Source organism: Leptonotus elevatus, chromosome 8, assembly GCF_054856555.1.
Source record: "Leptonotus elevatus isolate MCC_2025b chromosome 8, RoL_Lele_1.0, whole genome shotgun sequence".
Lineage (NCBI taxonomy): Eukaryota > Metazoa > Chordata > Actinopteri > Syngnathiformes > Syngnathidae > Leptonotus > Leptonotus elevatus.
In genome coordinates this window covers 12896339-12913810 of record NC_141246.1, presented here as the reverse complement: position 1 = coordinate 12913810, position 17472 = coordinate 12896339, and the positions used below count along the sequence as shown (strand labels likewise).

The 17472-nt window shown below is 39.2% G+C and overlaps 1 protein-coding gene and 1 long non-coding RNA gene across 4 annotated transcripts in view; one reads left to right on the top strand and one right to left on the bottom strand.

Annotated features, from left to right (window-relative positions):
* Positions 1–21: 21 nt before the first annotated feature.
* The window catches only part of apbb2b (amyloid beta (A4) precursor protein-binding, family B, member 2b), a 51091-nt gene continuing 33640 nt past the window's right edge, over positions 22–17472 (bottom strand). For all 3 annotated transcript variants that reach the window (XM_086082468.1, XM_086082470.1, XM_086082469.1), the window contains 10 exons: positions 16116–16201; positions 15746–15806; positions 14143–14289; positions 13878–14005; positions 9275–9389; positions 8382–8469; positions 8197–8277; positions 7472–7587; positions 7110–7289; positions 22–5051 (listed from right to left, as the gene is read on the bottom strand). In XM_086082468.1, the coding sequence (XP_085938594.1) occupies positions 4881–5051; positions 7110–7289; positions 7472–7587; positions 8197–8277; positions 8382–8469; positions 9275–9389; positions 13878–14005; positions 14143–14289; positions 15746–15806; positions 16116–16201 (1173 nt within the window). In that variant the 3' untranslated portion in view covers positions 22–4880. The remainder of the gene's footprint in view (positions 5052–7109; positions 7290–7471; positions 7588–8196; positions 8278–8381; positions 8470–9274; positions 9390–13877; positions 14006–14142; positions 14290–15745; positions 15807–16115; positions 16202–17472) is intronic.
* On the top strand, positions 10514–13113 carry LOC147169814 (uncharacterized). Its single transcript, XR_015095791.1, has 3 exons — positions 10514–10628; positions 11750–11809; positions 11875–13113. It is a non-coding gene; the product is annotated as an uncharacterized LOC147169814 (long non-coding RNA).

Here is a 17472-nt window from a genome sequence, read left to right as displayed (position 1 = left end):
GATGTGATGCAGACAGACGAGTCCGTTTTAAGATGTCGTTTTATTCTCACAATTGGTTACATTGATAACGTGTACAAATCAGTGAGCAGCAAACAGGAGCCTACACATCCATCGGCAGGAAATGGAGCGTGTGTTGTTATTGTTGTTTATGAGACACTGGGAGTCCTCTGCAGCCTTTTCTTCCTCCTCCTCCTCCTCCTCCTCCTCCTCAGCAGAGGATTCTCAGCTCTTGGTGTATAGTTGCACTTTTTTGGTGGTTTTGTTTTCTGCAAAGCGGAGCCTTTTTGGAGCGTTGCTAGCACTGGAACAATGACTCAAACTGAGACTTCACCAGTCTCCATGAATAAAATCAGTATATAGCTTTATAAAATAGAATAAATAAAATAAAAAATATTTCTGTTCAGTACATACAGTCTTCCTCTCCGTCGTCCTCGGGCATGCAAGGCATTGTAAAGACTCTTGCCATGAAAAGAATGCATAGATAATCGCTTATCAGGCGTCAACTTAATTGACAACTGTGGGGGGGAAAAAAAGTCATTATTTGCTTTCCTCGTTTTCTTATCTACAAGTTCTATGTTACACTTTGGCCATTTGGTGAGTTCTTCTTCAAAAAAAAAAAAGGCATTTCAATAAAATAGAAACGTAAAGACATTCAAAATGAAAAGGAATAGCTTATGACAACAATAAATGGCAAATGTTACCTTACATGGAGACTATGTACATACATTTGTCAACCCGTTCACATTTCAATCAGACAAAAAAAGTGGCGAGAAGGGCTCGTTACTGTTGCCAGGCCATTTTCCTGTCAACGGTAAGAATGTGCTCATTTCTCATTTAGTGTGTTGCTTTATGATATTTTGTGGGTATAAATACAGAATTGAATATAAAAAAAAGAAGAAAACAATTGGAGATTCTTGTGACAAATAAGTAACGTTATGAGTGTGTGGCACAGGTGAAAACAAAAAGACACCAAGGAAGGATGTATACGTTAAAAAAATGTTTTCAAGACTGGAGGAAATGCATCAATAGCAGTCATTGATAACTTTCAATTAGCTTGAGGCAATATTCACACGTACACGGGTATTTTTTGTTTTAAAAAAACAACAACAACAAAATGTCTTTGGCAGATCTACATTTAAAAACATAACAATTCGCTTGCATTGGGCCGGAACCTCCGATGTAGGCGTTGGGTCGATTTTGACGGTATGATAACTGTCCCCAAAATACCACGGAATCAATTAAAATTACAGTTCTAAAATGGCATTAAAAAACAACAACATTTGGGTAATTTTTTTTCCCTATTGGACATAATATAATTTTTAAACAAAATATATATATATAATATTTAGTACAGAAAAAAGGTGTATCAAGTTTAAATAAATAACATTAGCATTATTCAGTTTTAATTTTTCTTAGTAAATCACAGTGTCCCATCACTGCTAAGCTACTTGAGTGGGCTACTCATGTTGTCCTTGGAGCTAACTAGTACCTGCTGACCGTTGTAATGTTTAATCATCAAAAATGATCAATTCAATGTTTTTAATATTATTAAAAAATAAATAAATAATGAAGGCCAGCAGACACAGCAAAAATTAAGTTATTTTTTTCTAAATTTTCATTTTGACCCGCAACATTACAGGAGGGGTTTAGGACTACGGTAAACCGTCAAACCGGTAACTATTTGATAAATGTAAAAAAAAATTCCACACATCTATACCATTGGCCAGTCCACACATGTAGGTGGTTACTTTTACAAACCAATGACCAATTTAAAGTGTCGAAAAAGGTTTGCGCACTTTGACGATTTTAACGCCATTTTAGGGGACTTCCTGAAAAGTGACAATTTTGGAAGCACAAGGATTCAGCCCGACGCAAGTAAATTGCAGCTTGTCAAATGCATGCCAGGTGGTACTAAAATCCATAACGATGAGGCCATTTTAGCCAGGCACATTGTCAATAACAAATGTGAACTCTCATTAGGGCTGCAATGATGACTTGATAAATGTTATTTGTCAAAATACATAAAAAACAACAACAACAACCCATATTCATGCAGACATGACATTAGTCAACACACCCAATGAAAAATGCAACATTTTCTTTTGTTTTTCCTTCTTACAATGTGAATAGAAATGATGGCAACAGGTATACAACAAGCACATTTGCGGGGTCCTGACGCCGAGCAGCACATCCTCCAGCATGTGGATCACAGAGCAGCAGCGTGCCCACATCTGCGCAGTGTGAAAGCAGCAGCGGTCTCTCTCTCGTCTGCCTGGGGCAGCTAAACGTCACCCCTGCTCAGTCTCGTGCGCCCTCCGCCATTATGGCTATCATCTAGCAGCATCCCAGTGGTGACAAAATGGCGAGTACGTGATGGGGATGCTTCGGGTGAACAGTCACCGCTCGTTTTTTTTTTTTTTTCTTTTTTGACCATCCGGGCCAAGCATCTGTCTTTTGTAACTCCTTCAAAAAAAAAAAAAAAAGCAGCAGTGATGTACTGATATTGCCTCTAGTGTATTATTTTGTTCAGGAAAGGAAGTTTCATGCGGGATCATGTGAGCGACGCACGCTTTTACGTTAATTTACTCACGTCCTCGTTCTTGAAGTTTTTGTCATACTTCCTTTCGCAGCACATTTGAGTCTCCAGCGTGTTAATTACGAGTGAGAGCAAGGGGGAGAGACCGTAAACATATATATATATAGACACCACACTTGAGCAGGTTGGCCCATTCCTACGTCTTTGCTTCTTTACGCCATATTGGATGTGGCTGATATGGAACTCTTTCCATGAGAAGTAACTTTTAATCTGGTAACTAAAACTTTGTACTTATTGTTTAGGATATACAGTTCTTTATATTTGTGTGTGTTTTTGGGAGTGCTTACAGCGGGGGTGTCAAACATACAGCCCGTGGGCAAGAACCGGCACGTCAGAGGGTCCAATCTGGCCCGTGGACAGAACACTCACATCAGTTTTCCCACTTGGATGAACTGATTCCACTGGAGCGCGCACAGATGTCTACTAAATGACATTCTGAAATGTGGCTGGTACACAGGATTTGGTGCAAAAAATTTGCACCATTTTTTATTTTATTTTATATTACTCTATAATAAGATAATAAAAAGTAATCTTTTAATAATGTGCTGTAATTATTTGCAACCAAAAAAACTGGGAATATTTGTTTTTTGTTATTTATACCCACTTGAGATCAAAATTGGGTGAAAGTGTCTCCTGAAATAAAATGAGTTTGACATCCCTGGTTTACAGTAACGATATTGGTAATATCATGATATTGCAATATTAAAACTGCCACAATATATCATCGTCAAGTCACGATATTAAAAGCAGCGCATTTGTTTAAAAAAAAAAGTCGGGTTGCTATCCATTTGTGCAGTTCTAGCACCCTCTGGTGGCTTGTTTTTTTTGGTGCAGTTTAATTTTCACAAGGCATGTTTTGGCCCTTCTATGTGTAAAATCCTCGCTAATGGTCAGATGAAGGGGAACTTAATGCTGTAATGTACAAAAGCACAATATTGTGGTGTTTGTTTGTACGAGTTCATTTTTTCTTTTTCTTTTTACAATATCGTGATACTTATCGTATCGTGATGTTTGGATATTGTTACATCCCTAGTTTATAACTACCAGTATATGCAACACATTCACTGTGATGATATTGAAATATTGATATTAACTCATTCAAACCCAAAAACGTATAAACACGTTTTTAATACTTTGTCCTTCACTCCCCAAAACGTATTTACAAATTTTTTAAAATGTTTTTTTAAATATTTTTTTTTATGCAAGAGCGTACAGAAGGCTTTAATGCAGCTTCTGACATTAAGCGGTGGCTTAAAGCAATGGTAGTTATTATTAAAAAATATGGCGAGCAGGTGGCAGCAGAGTATAAGAGATCAGCTAGGGCCATGTTGCCACAAGCTCTTTTTTTGCCAGTGTTTTCACCAGGAATGTAAATATTGATGAAACTTAGCTATATTCTAATGCTAATAGCTGCAAAATAGAAACGGATACAAATATATATATATTTTCCTGATGAAAGAAGAAACTATATCTTTCTTTTGGTAGGTTCCATGTTTTATAGCAATAAAACACAATATTCTGTGGGCCTTGTAAAATCAGCCAAAATCCAGTTAAACAGCGGTGAGTGAAGGGGGTTCCTTCAGTGAAAATGGCTGGGAGTGAATAATTTAAATATGAATATAAAAATAACCTAATCCTGATATGTAGATGTGTGATGTGGATTTTCTGAATAAAGAGCACTAACATTTACATGTACCTCATTTTGACTAACAAGTGGTTGATGTCAATTTAACCACAGACAGTATAAACAAAAACCGTCTTCCCTTCTAACGACTTTCTCAGCCCTTTTACAGTATGTTTATGGAAGCCTACATACTACATGAGTATGAAAAAGTTATTCAAGCAACTTTCGTCGGCACTTTTCGACGTACAATGGAGTGCTCAAGGTGGTGTCTATACAGAACTGACGTCTACGGGGGAGGCGCCATTAAACGCTGACAAGGTGTGCGTAAACAGGCATGCTGCAGCACGTGCAATAACGACGACTAATCGACGGCGTGCTGTCTTTGTTGCGCCGCCCTGAGGGGGATGCGAGACGCTTCTATGTACACAGTTCGCAATTAGCCGTCTCGCGTCGAAAACACGCACACTGACGCTCATGAGCTTGAGTCTTGTGGTTTGCTTTTGGCAGGCGGGCAAAAAAAAAAACGTGACCAAACTCTGGAGGGTCTGTTACCATGGTTACAGGAGTCTATGGTACTTTCTGCAGCGGTGCGGGGAGTTACCATGGCGACTGGGTGCGGGGTACGGCCGGGGACGTCGGTAGCGCTTGGCGCTTTCCCGGTCACTGCGGTAACTCTGTGACGGGTCGCTTCTGTTTGAGGGTGTCGATGAGGGAGAGGACGCCTCGCTTGACGCTGGTCGAGACCCGGCGGGACACGGAGTCGCCCGGCGGTGACGAGCCGCAGGCCTTCTGGGAGAGCGGCCGCGCCACCAGGCACTTCTGGTACCGCAGCTGAGAGGGTGAGGAGGGGGAGGGGTCAACAAACGGAATGTACATGACAGCAAAGTGCAGCCCTATGCATGTTAAAGGTTAAGCTGATCAATAATACTGACTTGATGACTCATGTCATTGTCAATTAGTTGAAGTTTTGCATTATCACCTTAAAATCACAGAAAACCGTAGGGACAATATTTTTAAAAATACTTTTTGAAATGTCAATGGGGGAAAAAAGTTTTAGTCCATTTTCAGATTTTTTCCTGACCTCTTTTCCTTCCTGACCTCCTTTCGTCCTTCTCTCAGAGCTGCTTTTTATTCTTGTATCCTTACTTTTACTGGCTACCTTCATTTATTGCTACTTTCTCTCCTTAGTTTTGAAAAAAATATTTTTTTACCTTTTTGACCTTCTCTCTCCTTCTGTTTTTACCTTTTTTTCTGCCTTACGTCCCCTTGCCCTCCGATCCTCTTTTTCTGGCCATCTTTTACTTCCTGACCTTTCTTCCTGCCTTCCTCCAGACCCACTTTTCATTCATGCATCCTTAAATTCTACTTTCCTTCACTTTAAGCCTATTTTCTGCCTTCCTTCCTTATTCCCTCCTTCTTTTCAGACCTGTTTTGTCTGCCTTCCTTCCTTTGACTCGCTTCAGGTTATTATTTATTTGATTTTTTTTTTATCAGTCTGTCTTTTGCCTGCCTGCATTTCTTTCCTTCCTCTGACTCACCTTCTATTCGTTCATTCTTACATCATCTCCCCTTCCTTCACTTAAACCTTAAACCAAGTTTGCATACATATTTGCAGTTCAAAGATAAATGAATAAATGAATAGTTAGTATATATCAAGAAAAACATTGAAGCACGGGACAGATAGATATGTCTTTGCTGAAGGAGCCGACTACAATTTGTAGAACGAGATAAACATGACTTCCTTGTTGAGTCAAGCCTTGTCCTCACGCGTTGATCCAAGAAAAAATACACAAAAAAGTGCATTAAGTCTTCATTCCTTTGCTTAAAACTAACTTCTCTGTCATATGCCATATGTGAGTTGATATGTCTTGTGATATACCTCAAATGTAATTAACACATTTGCTCCCAAAAATGTATAAATACATTCTATTTTAAACATTACCAGTGTCCCAAAAACGTATTTAAACGTTTTTTTAAAATGTTTTTTTTAATGCTAGAGCATACAGAAGGCTTTGATGCAACCTCTGAACTGAAGAAAATGGTTAAAACAATGGTAGTTATTACAAAAACGGCCAGAAGGTGGCAGCAGAGTATAAGAGAGCAACCAGGGCCATGTTGAAAAAAGCTGTTTTCCCCCAAGTTTTAAACAGATTTGTGAATAATGATGAAACTTAGCTATATTCTAATGCTAATTGTTGCAATACGGAAACTGATAGAAATATACTTATTTTCCTGATGAAAGAAGAGACTCTAATCTTTCTTTGTTAGGTTCCATGTTTTTATAGCAATAGAACACAATATTCTAAGGGCCTTGCAAAATAAGTCAAAATCCAGTACACCAGCTGGGAGCGAAGGGGGTTGCATCAGTGAAAATGGCTGGGAATGAACAAGTTCATCTATTAGTAGTTAACAGATTCTTAAGTTCCTCCCTGATTGTTAAATCTTCACCTCAAGAATTTTTTTTTAACTTTGTAACACAATACATGAAAGAAGGAAGATTCTAAAAGTCTCTGTTAACAATTTGCCATTGGTTTCTGTTTAAAATATGCTGTTCTTTTGGATTTGAAAACTTACATTTACCAATCAACAAAGCTAATGTCTGCCACTTATTTCAAGGTTGGCTGCTTGTAACCGTGCCTTGCATGTAAAGCAATTTCTCTCTTCTGACTTGAGTGCACACATAAAAGCCTGAATGCAGTTCTTCCATTCACTTTTAATAAATTGAATGTAGTAAAGCCCTACAAGGCAGATAGCTTTATATCTTCCTAATTTTAGCATAAGCCACTTTCACACTCCCTTTACGGCAAATTGGTGCATGAGAGGCATCACGCCCTTTCAGGCAGAACTCACAGCCGTGAGACTTCTTCTGTCTGACCTCCAACAACTCACCATGCAAGCAGCCTGAACAGCCTCAGACACGTGGCCGGCGTTGGGCTCGCACCAGAACACGTGACAGTCGTAGCGATGGCTGCCAGCGTCCATGACGAAGGCGAACGTACGCACGTCGTGTCCCACGCCCATGAACGACAGGAAACGTACGCGGCACTCCACCAGCACTTCCTCTTCCTCCTGTGTCAAGATTCATGTAAAACGGAGTGCGGCCTCTTAATAAATCGGACCACTGGAGCAGATGAGCTTTGGGTGTTACAGCTTAAATCCATAAGCTGTTATTTTTTTAATGAATACAATGCGGGGTTCATTCTGCAATGCTGCAATTTTTCCAACATTTCAAAGTCAGACGAGTGACTGACCTTGTCTTTGCTGATGGTGACTGTGGCATCGGCCACGTTGAGGGCCACTGGAGTCCAGGCCTCTTTGCTGGAAGAACTGACTAAACTGCTTATTGCGCCATTCAGTATGTCCATGCCTGCAATGAGAAGGGTTAAAAGTCACATTTTAAGTACAGTACAAACACATGTTTTAGTTATAATTTTTTTTAATACTGCTATAAGTCTGAATTTAGAATTGTGGGCCTGCAGTTTAAGTGCCACATTCGGCCGCAATCTGCTTGGCAGCACTGAGGTGTATTGGAAGTGATGCGGCGTAATTAGCTCATTCGCTCGCAGCCATTTTCACTGAAGCAACCCCCTTCGCTCCCGGCTGTTTTATTAGATTTAGACTGATTTTGAAAACATGGAACCTACCAAAAGAAAGATTAGAGTCTCTTCTTTCATCAGGAAAAACATATATTTCTATCGGTTTCCGTTTTGCAGTAATTAGCATTAGAATATAGCAAAATGTCATTATTATTCACAAATCTATTTCGAAATGTGAGTAAAAGAGCTCCCCCCCCCCAAAATTTTCCTGGTTAAACTTTCATCATTTTTCACAAACCTGTTCAAAATGTAAGTTATTCTCTCTCATTTTTTTCCTATTGTTATTATGAAATTACAGTATAAATTGTTGCTCCTGTTTTCAACTGTAAGTTGTTGCCTGAAATAAATTAAAACGCTCAGCTCTTGTAAGAAACACCTACCTAGAGGTCTGGCAACGGGCATCATTCCGAGGTAGAGCACCTGAAACTTTTGAACCAACTCGGTCTTTGGTGTTGGGAATTCTGCCAAAATAACAATTAAATAGTATTTAAACAGTTTGTTTGTTTTGAATGGTAATTACAGCAAATGGTTGGGTGTTGAGTGACAATGTTGACAATGAACCGACCTTGTAAAGGGAGATCTAGTCCTGCCTGAATCCTGTCGTGGAGAGAACCTCCTGCCATTGCTTTGGCATTCTTTCGCTCCGTCATAATCTGGATGTGTGTGAGGGATGAGGGAATGGCGGGGGGGAAGAAAGGGTGAAGAAAGGGTGAGGAGGGTGAGGCAGAGGCATGTGTGAGTGTTCAACATGAATACAGACGCAGCCTCTTTATTATATATCTAATTTTCCATGTAAACATTTAAACGGTGAATTAAAAGCCTATTATATTAATATGGAAGACATATGAAAGCGCAAATGACTTTTGAATTTGATCTGGATAGGAAAATTGCACCCACTAAAGCTCTAATCCACCCCAATGTTTATGGTTTAAGATATCAATGAAAGCATATTTAACATTTATTGGTTTATGGCTTCCTCGCATAGTCCCAAAATTTGTATGTTTGGTTACCTAAAGACCCCAAACTGTCCATAAGTGTGAAAACTAATGGTTACTTGTGTGACCTGCAACCAGTCCAGGGTATAAAAGGTCTCTCATCCAAAATCTGATGGTATTAGACTTTAGATCGCACATGACCCTAAGGAGGACAAGCGCTATAGAAAATGGATGGCTTGTTTTATTCCATTAAAAAACACATAATCATATTCCTGATTGTTGATTCTGATAACTAGCATAATATAGAACATGGCAAATTACTACATTTTGAACAGGATACGATAGGATTAAAACCATTGATCGATTTAAGGATTTAAAATATAATGAAAATGGCTTATTTTCCCATTCCAGTATAATGTGTTATTTTCAACAAAAAAATAAGCATTTACCAAATAAAAATGCACATTATCTCCAAATCTGGCCAGGTTCTAATGATTGTATTGCTTGAATGCCATTGTCTTACCCGGGAGCAGATCTCATGGAGGCTGGTGGCAATGGCTTTGGCCGGCGTGTCACAGCGGAACACATGACATTTTAGGATCCTTGTATTTTTATCCCGTGCCACGTATGCAAAATCCCTGTCAAAAGAAGAAGAATAGCACATTTATTTTGTGGAAGCAGTCAAACAAGAAACATGACTGGTCATTACACATGCAGGAGGGAAAAATGCAAGTTCATATGGATTCCCTTCCTCAGTTTTAACAGCTTCGACCTTCGAAAATATTTTGAATTGATCAAGATTATTTATGTCAACTGATTTGCACAGTTTGAACCTTAACACGCTTCCTTACATATAGGAGAATAAAAAAACAGTACCTAAATAATGATTTAATGTGCTGCATAAAAGAGATACAATTACCAAACTACATATTTGTAAAAATATAATAAAACAAACAAATAAAACAATTATGAATGAAAGCGTACTGAACACAACTCATCTTTACTTAACAATATTGTGCAAAGTTGAAGACACTGTAACATTATGCACAATTTGAACATTTACAGTAATTCCGTGATTCTGGTGACTGACAGGCCTTCGAAACAGACGAGAGATGAGCTGACCTTTATTTGTCTGAAAATTACACACACCACACACCACACACCCACACCACACACACACACACACACACACACACACACACACACACACACACACACACACACACACACACACACACACACACACACACACACACACACACACACACACTTATACACATGCGGCAGGTCGACAGACCCTAAAGATCGATAGCGCAGCGTGACGTGAGAGCGAGATGAATAGAGAGACAGCAGGCGGCAGCACTGAAAAGAAGGAATACATGAATCATAAAGTAACAGGGAAGAATGGAGCAAAGAATTGGACCACCAGAAACACAAGTAAAGCATGAAAAGCACCAACATGCCAACACATTTATACAAGAAAGGTACTTTGCAATAACCGCCTTTGAGCTTTATGCTTTTTCTATTTATTTTTCCAATGCATTTGATGAAACAGGAAACGCAGGTCTGCCCGTTAACAAGCATAAAGAGTTTGGCTCCCTCTGGGATGATCTTCTCATTCCTCTCTCTGTCTGTGTGCATACTATAAAAACATGCTTGTAGACAGAAAAGGACAGAGGGGGGGAGGGGGGGGGGGTCACCCTCATTTCCTAGATGTCTACAATGTGTTCATTTTATACACAGTCACTTTGAAGAGGGCAGAAGGAAGGAGACGCAGAGGAAATGAAACAATAAGAAAGGTCGAAGATGATATCGAGACGAAAGGAATGCGATTACCTCTCTCTGAATCCACGGAAGCCAAGAGGGAAAGCGAAAAGGTTAGTAGATGACAAACGTTTTTAAATACGGTAAAATGTTGTATTGATTGTCAAACAGGCAAGCCTTTTCATGGCAAATATTTAAAAACGACATTCATATCCAGTAATGAAACAAGTTGCCTTCAGACGATGACAGCCCAAAACGTAGTGTAGGATCAAACATTGTTTGACCAAAAAAACAAACAAATAATCTTAAAATAGTTGCTGTCAACAGTTTGAATCAGAACATGCAACTTTGTTTAGTATTGCAACTTCTGACTCTGATCACATTTAGTTGAAACGATTTAAAGTGTGAAACTTTTTACTTGTATTTTATATATTTTTGAAGGAGACTTTGTGTACAGGTTTCCCAATGTCTTAATAAAAGCTCTCAAGTCATTCTTCCATCAGAAACGGAATTTAGCGTAGATGCTACGGTAATTATTAACCTTCAAACAACTGCTACTTTAACGCTCACAGAGCATAAAATAACACTATCAGGCATATATCCCCTCTGCTCTGTGAAAACGAGTATTGATAGATCACCATATGGTGTAGATAAATGCGCTATATAAGTGCACTCCATTTCTAATGGTGGGAAAATGAAGCACCTTTTTTTTTTTTACTCCTTTAGATAGTGGATTAAAGAAAAAGGCTAGTGCAATGTAAAATTATTACATTTCAATTGTATTTATAAGTCAAGAACGCCATGCTTCATGAAGCTTCATTTGTCCATCAAAACTCATCATAAAAGACATTAAAAGAAGTTGTGAACAAGATAAAAGTTACAGTGTGTGTACACGTGTTGTCATTTCCAATACAATCTCATCAACTCATACCAATGCTCTCCAAAACATTGACGTGGGAGTCAGTCATTTCTATTGTGATAATGAGTTTAGCGGCCCATGGGAGGAGGAGTGGCAGCTGATACGGCAAATATTTAAACAATCAAACAATATTTTCAAAACAATTCAATTCAATTTTCTATGTATCTTTACACCGATTCCCATACAAGCTCCTGTTAAAGAAGAACAAAAAGACCTACATGACAAAAAAGGATTTCAGTATCTGGTCTGATCATTTACAAAAACAATGTGGATAAAAAGATACTCACAGTGGTTTTGTTCCTCTGTTTTGGGAAGGAATCTTTGAGACGCTCTGCATATGAGTGAACACTCCCCAACCTGCATGCTGCAGACCCAGTGAGTAGTAAGCAGACCTCCCCCCCCCCCCTACCAGCCTCATCCCCCTCTTCCCCCTTTTTCAGCCAACCCCCTCCAGTATCATTCTCTTCCGTGCCTCCTCCTCCTCCTCCCTCATGCAGCTGACCGAGATGTTATCACCTCTCCAAAAAAGAATGCTACAAATAAAGGTTAAACACTTGAGGAGCACAAGGTCGATTTGTCTCACATTGGGGATATCTCCTTTAAACATAGTATGTATGTGTGTGTGTGTTCTAACCCTGCACTCTGCAGTATTGCATCTGAATGTCGTGGCAATGTTGCCATGACAACATCAAAACTCATTAGGGCCTTTCTGCAAAGCACAACTTAATTAGTTTTAAATAGGGGGAAATAGGCTGATTGGCAAAGTTTGCAAATTAAATCTTTTAAGCTATTGAGCAATAGTTTTTCCTTTGTGAGAGAGCCAAAACTCTCCAACAATGAAGGAGAAGGAGATCATTCAAATTATGGTATTCTATGTGAATAATTGATTCTGTCAGTTGTGCGACGCTAATTGGTGATTAATTAAAGGGGACATATTGCATTATGAAAAACTGACTTTTTAATTGCTTGCACACAAATAGTTGTGTTTGTGTGAACAATGCAATTGAACAACCAAGTCAGTCATTTCTTAGCCGTTTATTTCCCCAAAACTATCTGCAAGCAGACATTCTCCATTTGAACTAATTTACATTCAAATTTGCATTAAACTGCACCCACACTGAGTTTCTCCAACGATGACTTGACAGCCAGTCTAGGTCAAGATACGCCATTTTCAAGTGATTGGCCAGAGTCTTCCTACTACTACTACTGTACTACAGAAGCACAATTATGTCAAAAGCCAAAATGTATGTAGAGCTGCTGTGTTTAGGGTTCCGTTAATTCATCAAAATGTGCAATAAGCAAATTCATACACGAGCTGCAGATTGCCGCAATTTAGGGCCGGGTCACTCAAAACACAGACTGACTAAAATGGGTTAGCCAGTTAACAGCCAGCCAACACTACACTCTCATCCACGACACTCACTAAGCCAGGATATGCATTTTGGCCATACATACTCAAAAGTAACAGACTAGAAGGTTTTATGCAGACCCACGGTCAATCGCTGTCAAACAAAGCTTAAGTATATACAATTGTAAATTGTCACGTGGCTTTTTTTCCTTACACATGTTGCAAGCACAGACTGTGTACGCCGCTACATTCAGTACTACGGTAGCTCTTTTTGTGATCATGTAACCATAATGAGCCAATCGAACCATTTGTTTATTTGAGGGATTCAAGACACGGCATGATTTGTTCGAAAGTTTGGGAAAGTTGACTCAGAAAAAACAAAAAAGGTTTAAAATATGAATGGATGGACCAGTACTTTTCTATTGTACAGTGTTTACAAATCACAAATAAAAGTTAAAGTATTGTAAAAGGTAATGTGCCATTTTGATATCATTTGTTGGTTCAATTATATAAATCCAAATATTTTTAGGTTTGGACCCTTGCCCTAAAAAATCCATTGCAACCGGATCCCTCAGAATGATAATTGAAGATCCATGCTTTTTTTTTTTTGTTGTTGTCCTATCTTTACTTTGTCACATGTTTAATTATTAAATTTAATGGCATAAATGTACAGTACTCTTCACTTGGCTAAAACACCGCATTGCTATTCAGTCTCCTTCTGTGGGACACAGCACCCTCTACTGGTTATCTTCCGTCACCACCGCATTGTCAGGCGAGTCGATTATCCATGATTGGCTCCCATGCTTGTTAGTGTTAGTGTTTAGATTGTCCTTTCTTACAATAAGGAGGATGGACAGTGGTCATGCTGGTCAGCAATTAATAAAGAGAGGTGAAAGTGAAGGGCAGCTGGTCTGAGGTGTGCATTTTTTTTAGTGAATAAGTAACTGAATTGTTTTCCCTTCGTTATCAATCATTTAATGATTTCTGTCGGCCTGTCGTCCCGCCATCCGGCTTGTTTCACACATCAAGTAGTAGGCTAACACAGAAGTAAGACATTTTAGAGCATAGGGCTGCTCTTTTGACATGGTAACCTACCTGCCATTGTCACGGCCGACGCCCCAGACGCGGATGCTGGCGATTGGCTGAGAGTGAAGGACGCTGCGGTCCATCGGGTCAACCAGGTTCAACATATTATTCTCCAGCAACAGGTACATATCCTTCCCCTTAGCACATGAACACACGCACACGTTATGAAAAACAACTTCATAATATTGCTGCTATTTTTCATCACTTAATTGGCTGGCTTCCGGCTCTCAATGTGAATGTATCACTTCCACAAATCAACGAGCACCTCCCTCACCTCGCCCCAGATGCCAACTGTGTCTCGGATGTCGTTTTTAGAGTAGGAGAGCTGCCGTATGCAGTTGTTTACAGCCACGCTGCTCTTGCCAGGTGCCAGGTCCTCCTCGGCCATCTCCACCCATCCCAGGGAGCGGACTGCAAAACACTGAGGCACAAACACACACACACAAATAAGAATAAGATAAAATAGGCATTATGGTTCAAATTTGTGCCATGTCCTATTTCTGCATACATTCTATTGAGTCACGTGGCCAAACACCACAAACGGCACCTGAGTGCTCCAAAAAGACAGGATCTGTTGGGGTCTTTTATTTATATTAGTTAAAAATGATTAATTTACTGAAAAGATTGCATTTTACATGATAAAATAAATTGTATGTATGCATATAAATGACATAAAGTGAGACTATAAGTTTCAAGACAAATTAATATTGGAAAACTCAAAAAGTAGAACATGCATACTATTTATCAAGCAGCTAAATAGAAAAAGAAACAATTCCACAATGTAATCAGAGGCAGACAAGTGTTAATATTGGTTGCTACAGACAGGAGACAGCAAATAGAGTGAGCCATGTCTCCATCAAATATTTATTGCCCATTCAGACAGGACTCTGTCACCTTGTCCAACCTGCTCCAGCAAATAGCCACAATCCCAACAACAGAGACGATCACCTTGCAATTTTGCATCCATTCTCTGGATTCATTTGAGTAATTAACCGTTTCAAAAGATTAAGTGCAAAAACCTCTGCAGACAGAAAATGTACAAGATAAAAACGCAAACACAACGAATGTTCCATATATGAATATTGTGTGCACTAGTGTGACCCAGTTTATAAAGTAGAGCATGGTGTTTTATTTATGGCACGCATAGTCCACATTTTCTATGCAGCATGTTTGGGTGAGTGGGCCTGCTGAGTGTCTGGCACGCTCTTCACTCAAACACTCATCGCAGGTAGACAGGCAATATTGACTTGAACAAATATGCAAAGAAATGCAATGTCTGGTATGCACATATACTATATAAGGAGACCTGCACGCGCTAATGAGCTCCAGTACAAAAACCGTATGGAATATTCCATCTTTAAGATAAAATGTCTGAACGTCACTGCATGGTGACTGTGCATTTGGACGAGAGGATGCAGTGCAACACCACATCCAGCAGATGGCCCTATTTGTCATTCTTTCAATAAGCAAGGGATATACACGAGAGTAACAGTTAAGGTGCATAAAATAAATCTATTTTAAAAGTGTTAATACATTTTATTCTATGAAATTTTATTAATGTATTTCCAAACGGCTTGTGTGCCACTATATTGTATTTTTTGTACAGTTTTAATGGCTTCTTTGATTGTGACATGGTAGTGGCGACATTATGAGGTGGATTAAGTTAGGGAAATCCACACTGAATCCCTTGTTTCTAAATGCATGCATGGCCCAAAGAGGTTGAACAATCAATAAGAGCAAAAAAAAATGCATACAGAAAGCATGCGGCACAGGTGTTATTTTTTTTCTCCACCAGGTGGTGCTACCAAACAGGTCTAATCCTTCCAAACAGACACATGATTCACGATTACATTTTAAATGTGATGCTCGGTCCTCACCTTTGATTGTGGGTCACAGTTGCCACAGCTGGAGTCGTCTTCTTCCACTGCTGGACGGTTCCTGGAATAACCGGCAAAAGCAAATATGGAATATAGTGATGCTGTTATAAGATTAGCAATGGCGTGTTGCTTTGGCGACCATTAGCTGCACAGAACACAAATCTACCACAGCAGTCATTACACTAACAGGCACCCATTTCCTGATTGGGAGAGTAAATTTCCTGCTTTGTCGGAAGTTATTTAACAGTGATTAAACACTAGATAGGAGAAACTAACCAGATGTAGGTGGAGCTTCGGGTAATTGGGTCACAAGAGCAAAGAGAGAATTTAAAACTATGGTGGTTTTGCAAACGTAATGTTATTATTTTACCTTAGCTTCAGTGACGCATAGCGAAGCGTTGCACCTTCAAACTCCTTTAAACTGGGGTCAGGGTTCACCGTAGCCGCCTGCAAGTCCTGGTGTGTATAAACAACAGTCAGAATGTAGGAAAACAACCAAGATACACATAAGACCTTAAAGCCCCTTCACACATGCAAGCCTGAGTCAATATTTTTATCTTGTGTTCTACTTCTTTGGGTATGAAAAAAAAAAAATCACTTCTTTTTTAAAAAAAACATTTTCCCAGGACATTACAGACACGTTTTCTCATGTGGAGTTCACGTGCCTAGCACTCAATGTAAATCAGTGCCATCTGCATCATTCTTCTATCAATATACTCACTTTCCCTCTTCTGGATGTGTCCAAATCATCAAAGTCCACTCTCTTTAGATTTGTCCCCAAAGCATCTATAACCTTGGCTGTCCCTCTGATGAGCTCATTTCTAATTCTATCCAATCTGATCACTCCTTACAGAACCTTAACATCTTCATTTCCTCCACTTCCAGCTCTGCTTCTTGTTGTCTCTTCAGCGCCACTGTCTTATAAATTGTCCCCACCATCCTAGAAAAGAATCTTCTATGCCACAATACACCAGTCACTGCCCTCCACCCATTCTTGTTTTAATTCCGCTCATTTTCATTCATCTCCTCTCCAGAGGAAGAAGCAGAGGAAGGAGCTCGGAGCTAATAAACATATGTACTGCAATTGCTTAATTCCATCCAGCCCAGGGTATGTGAAAGTTAGCAAAGCACTAAAGCACTTAAAAAACCCTTGTGTGTGTGTATGTGTTTTTTAAAATTTGTATTTAATTTAATTTTTTTGCTGTCCGTCATCACAAAAGCGCATCACTACATCTCTGGCCATTCCCAAGCTACTGATGTGAGCCCTATTAGCCGCTACTGGTGGTTGTGCATCAGTAAGGTTGTTTCCAAGTTTGAAAATTTATAGTTGTCCGACGTTCCCCGTTAAAAAACGTAAATGACAAGTATACTTGTCAACGGCGGTGAATGAATTAAAGAAAGTTTGCAAAATTACTATCCAACAAAATAATGTCGAGTGGTTTTAGTTTAATAGTACTGTATAGGTCCCAAAAAATTCAAATTGTATCAAATACCTCTGGTGCTATGCATAACACACACTATGATTGCTTTAGGATTTGGTTTGTAATTAAAGTTGTATATGAATATAGTGTTATTTCATGTATTTCCACTAAATATGGCCAGTTGGATTTATTCACTCAACTGCAGATGCAGAAATAAGGCGTCTGAGGAGGCCTTGATCTGTACAAATTATTGTGTAATGTATTGTGTGTTATAATTAGCACCCCAAGGGTTTGTAAAATTTAAGG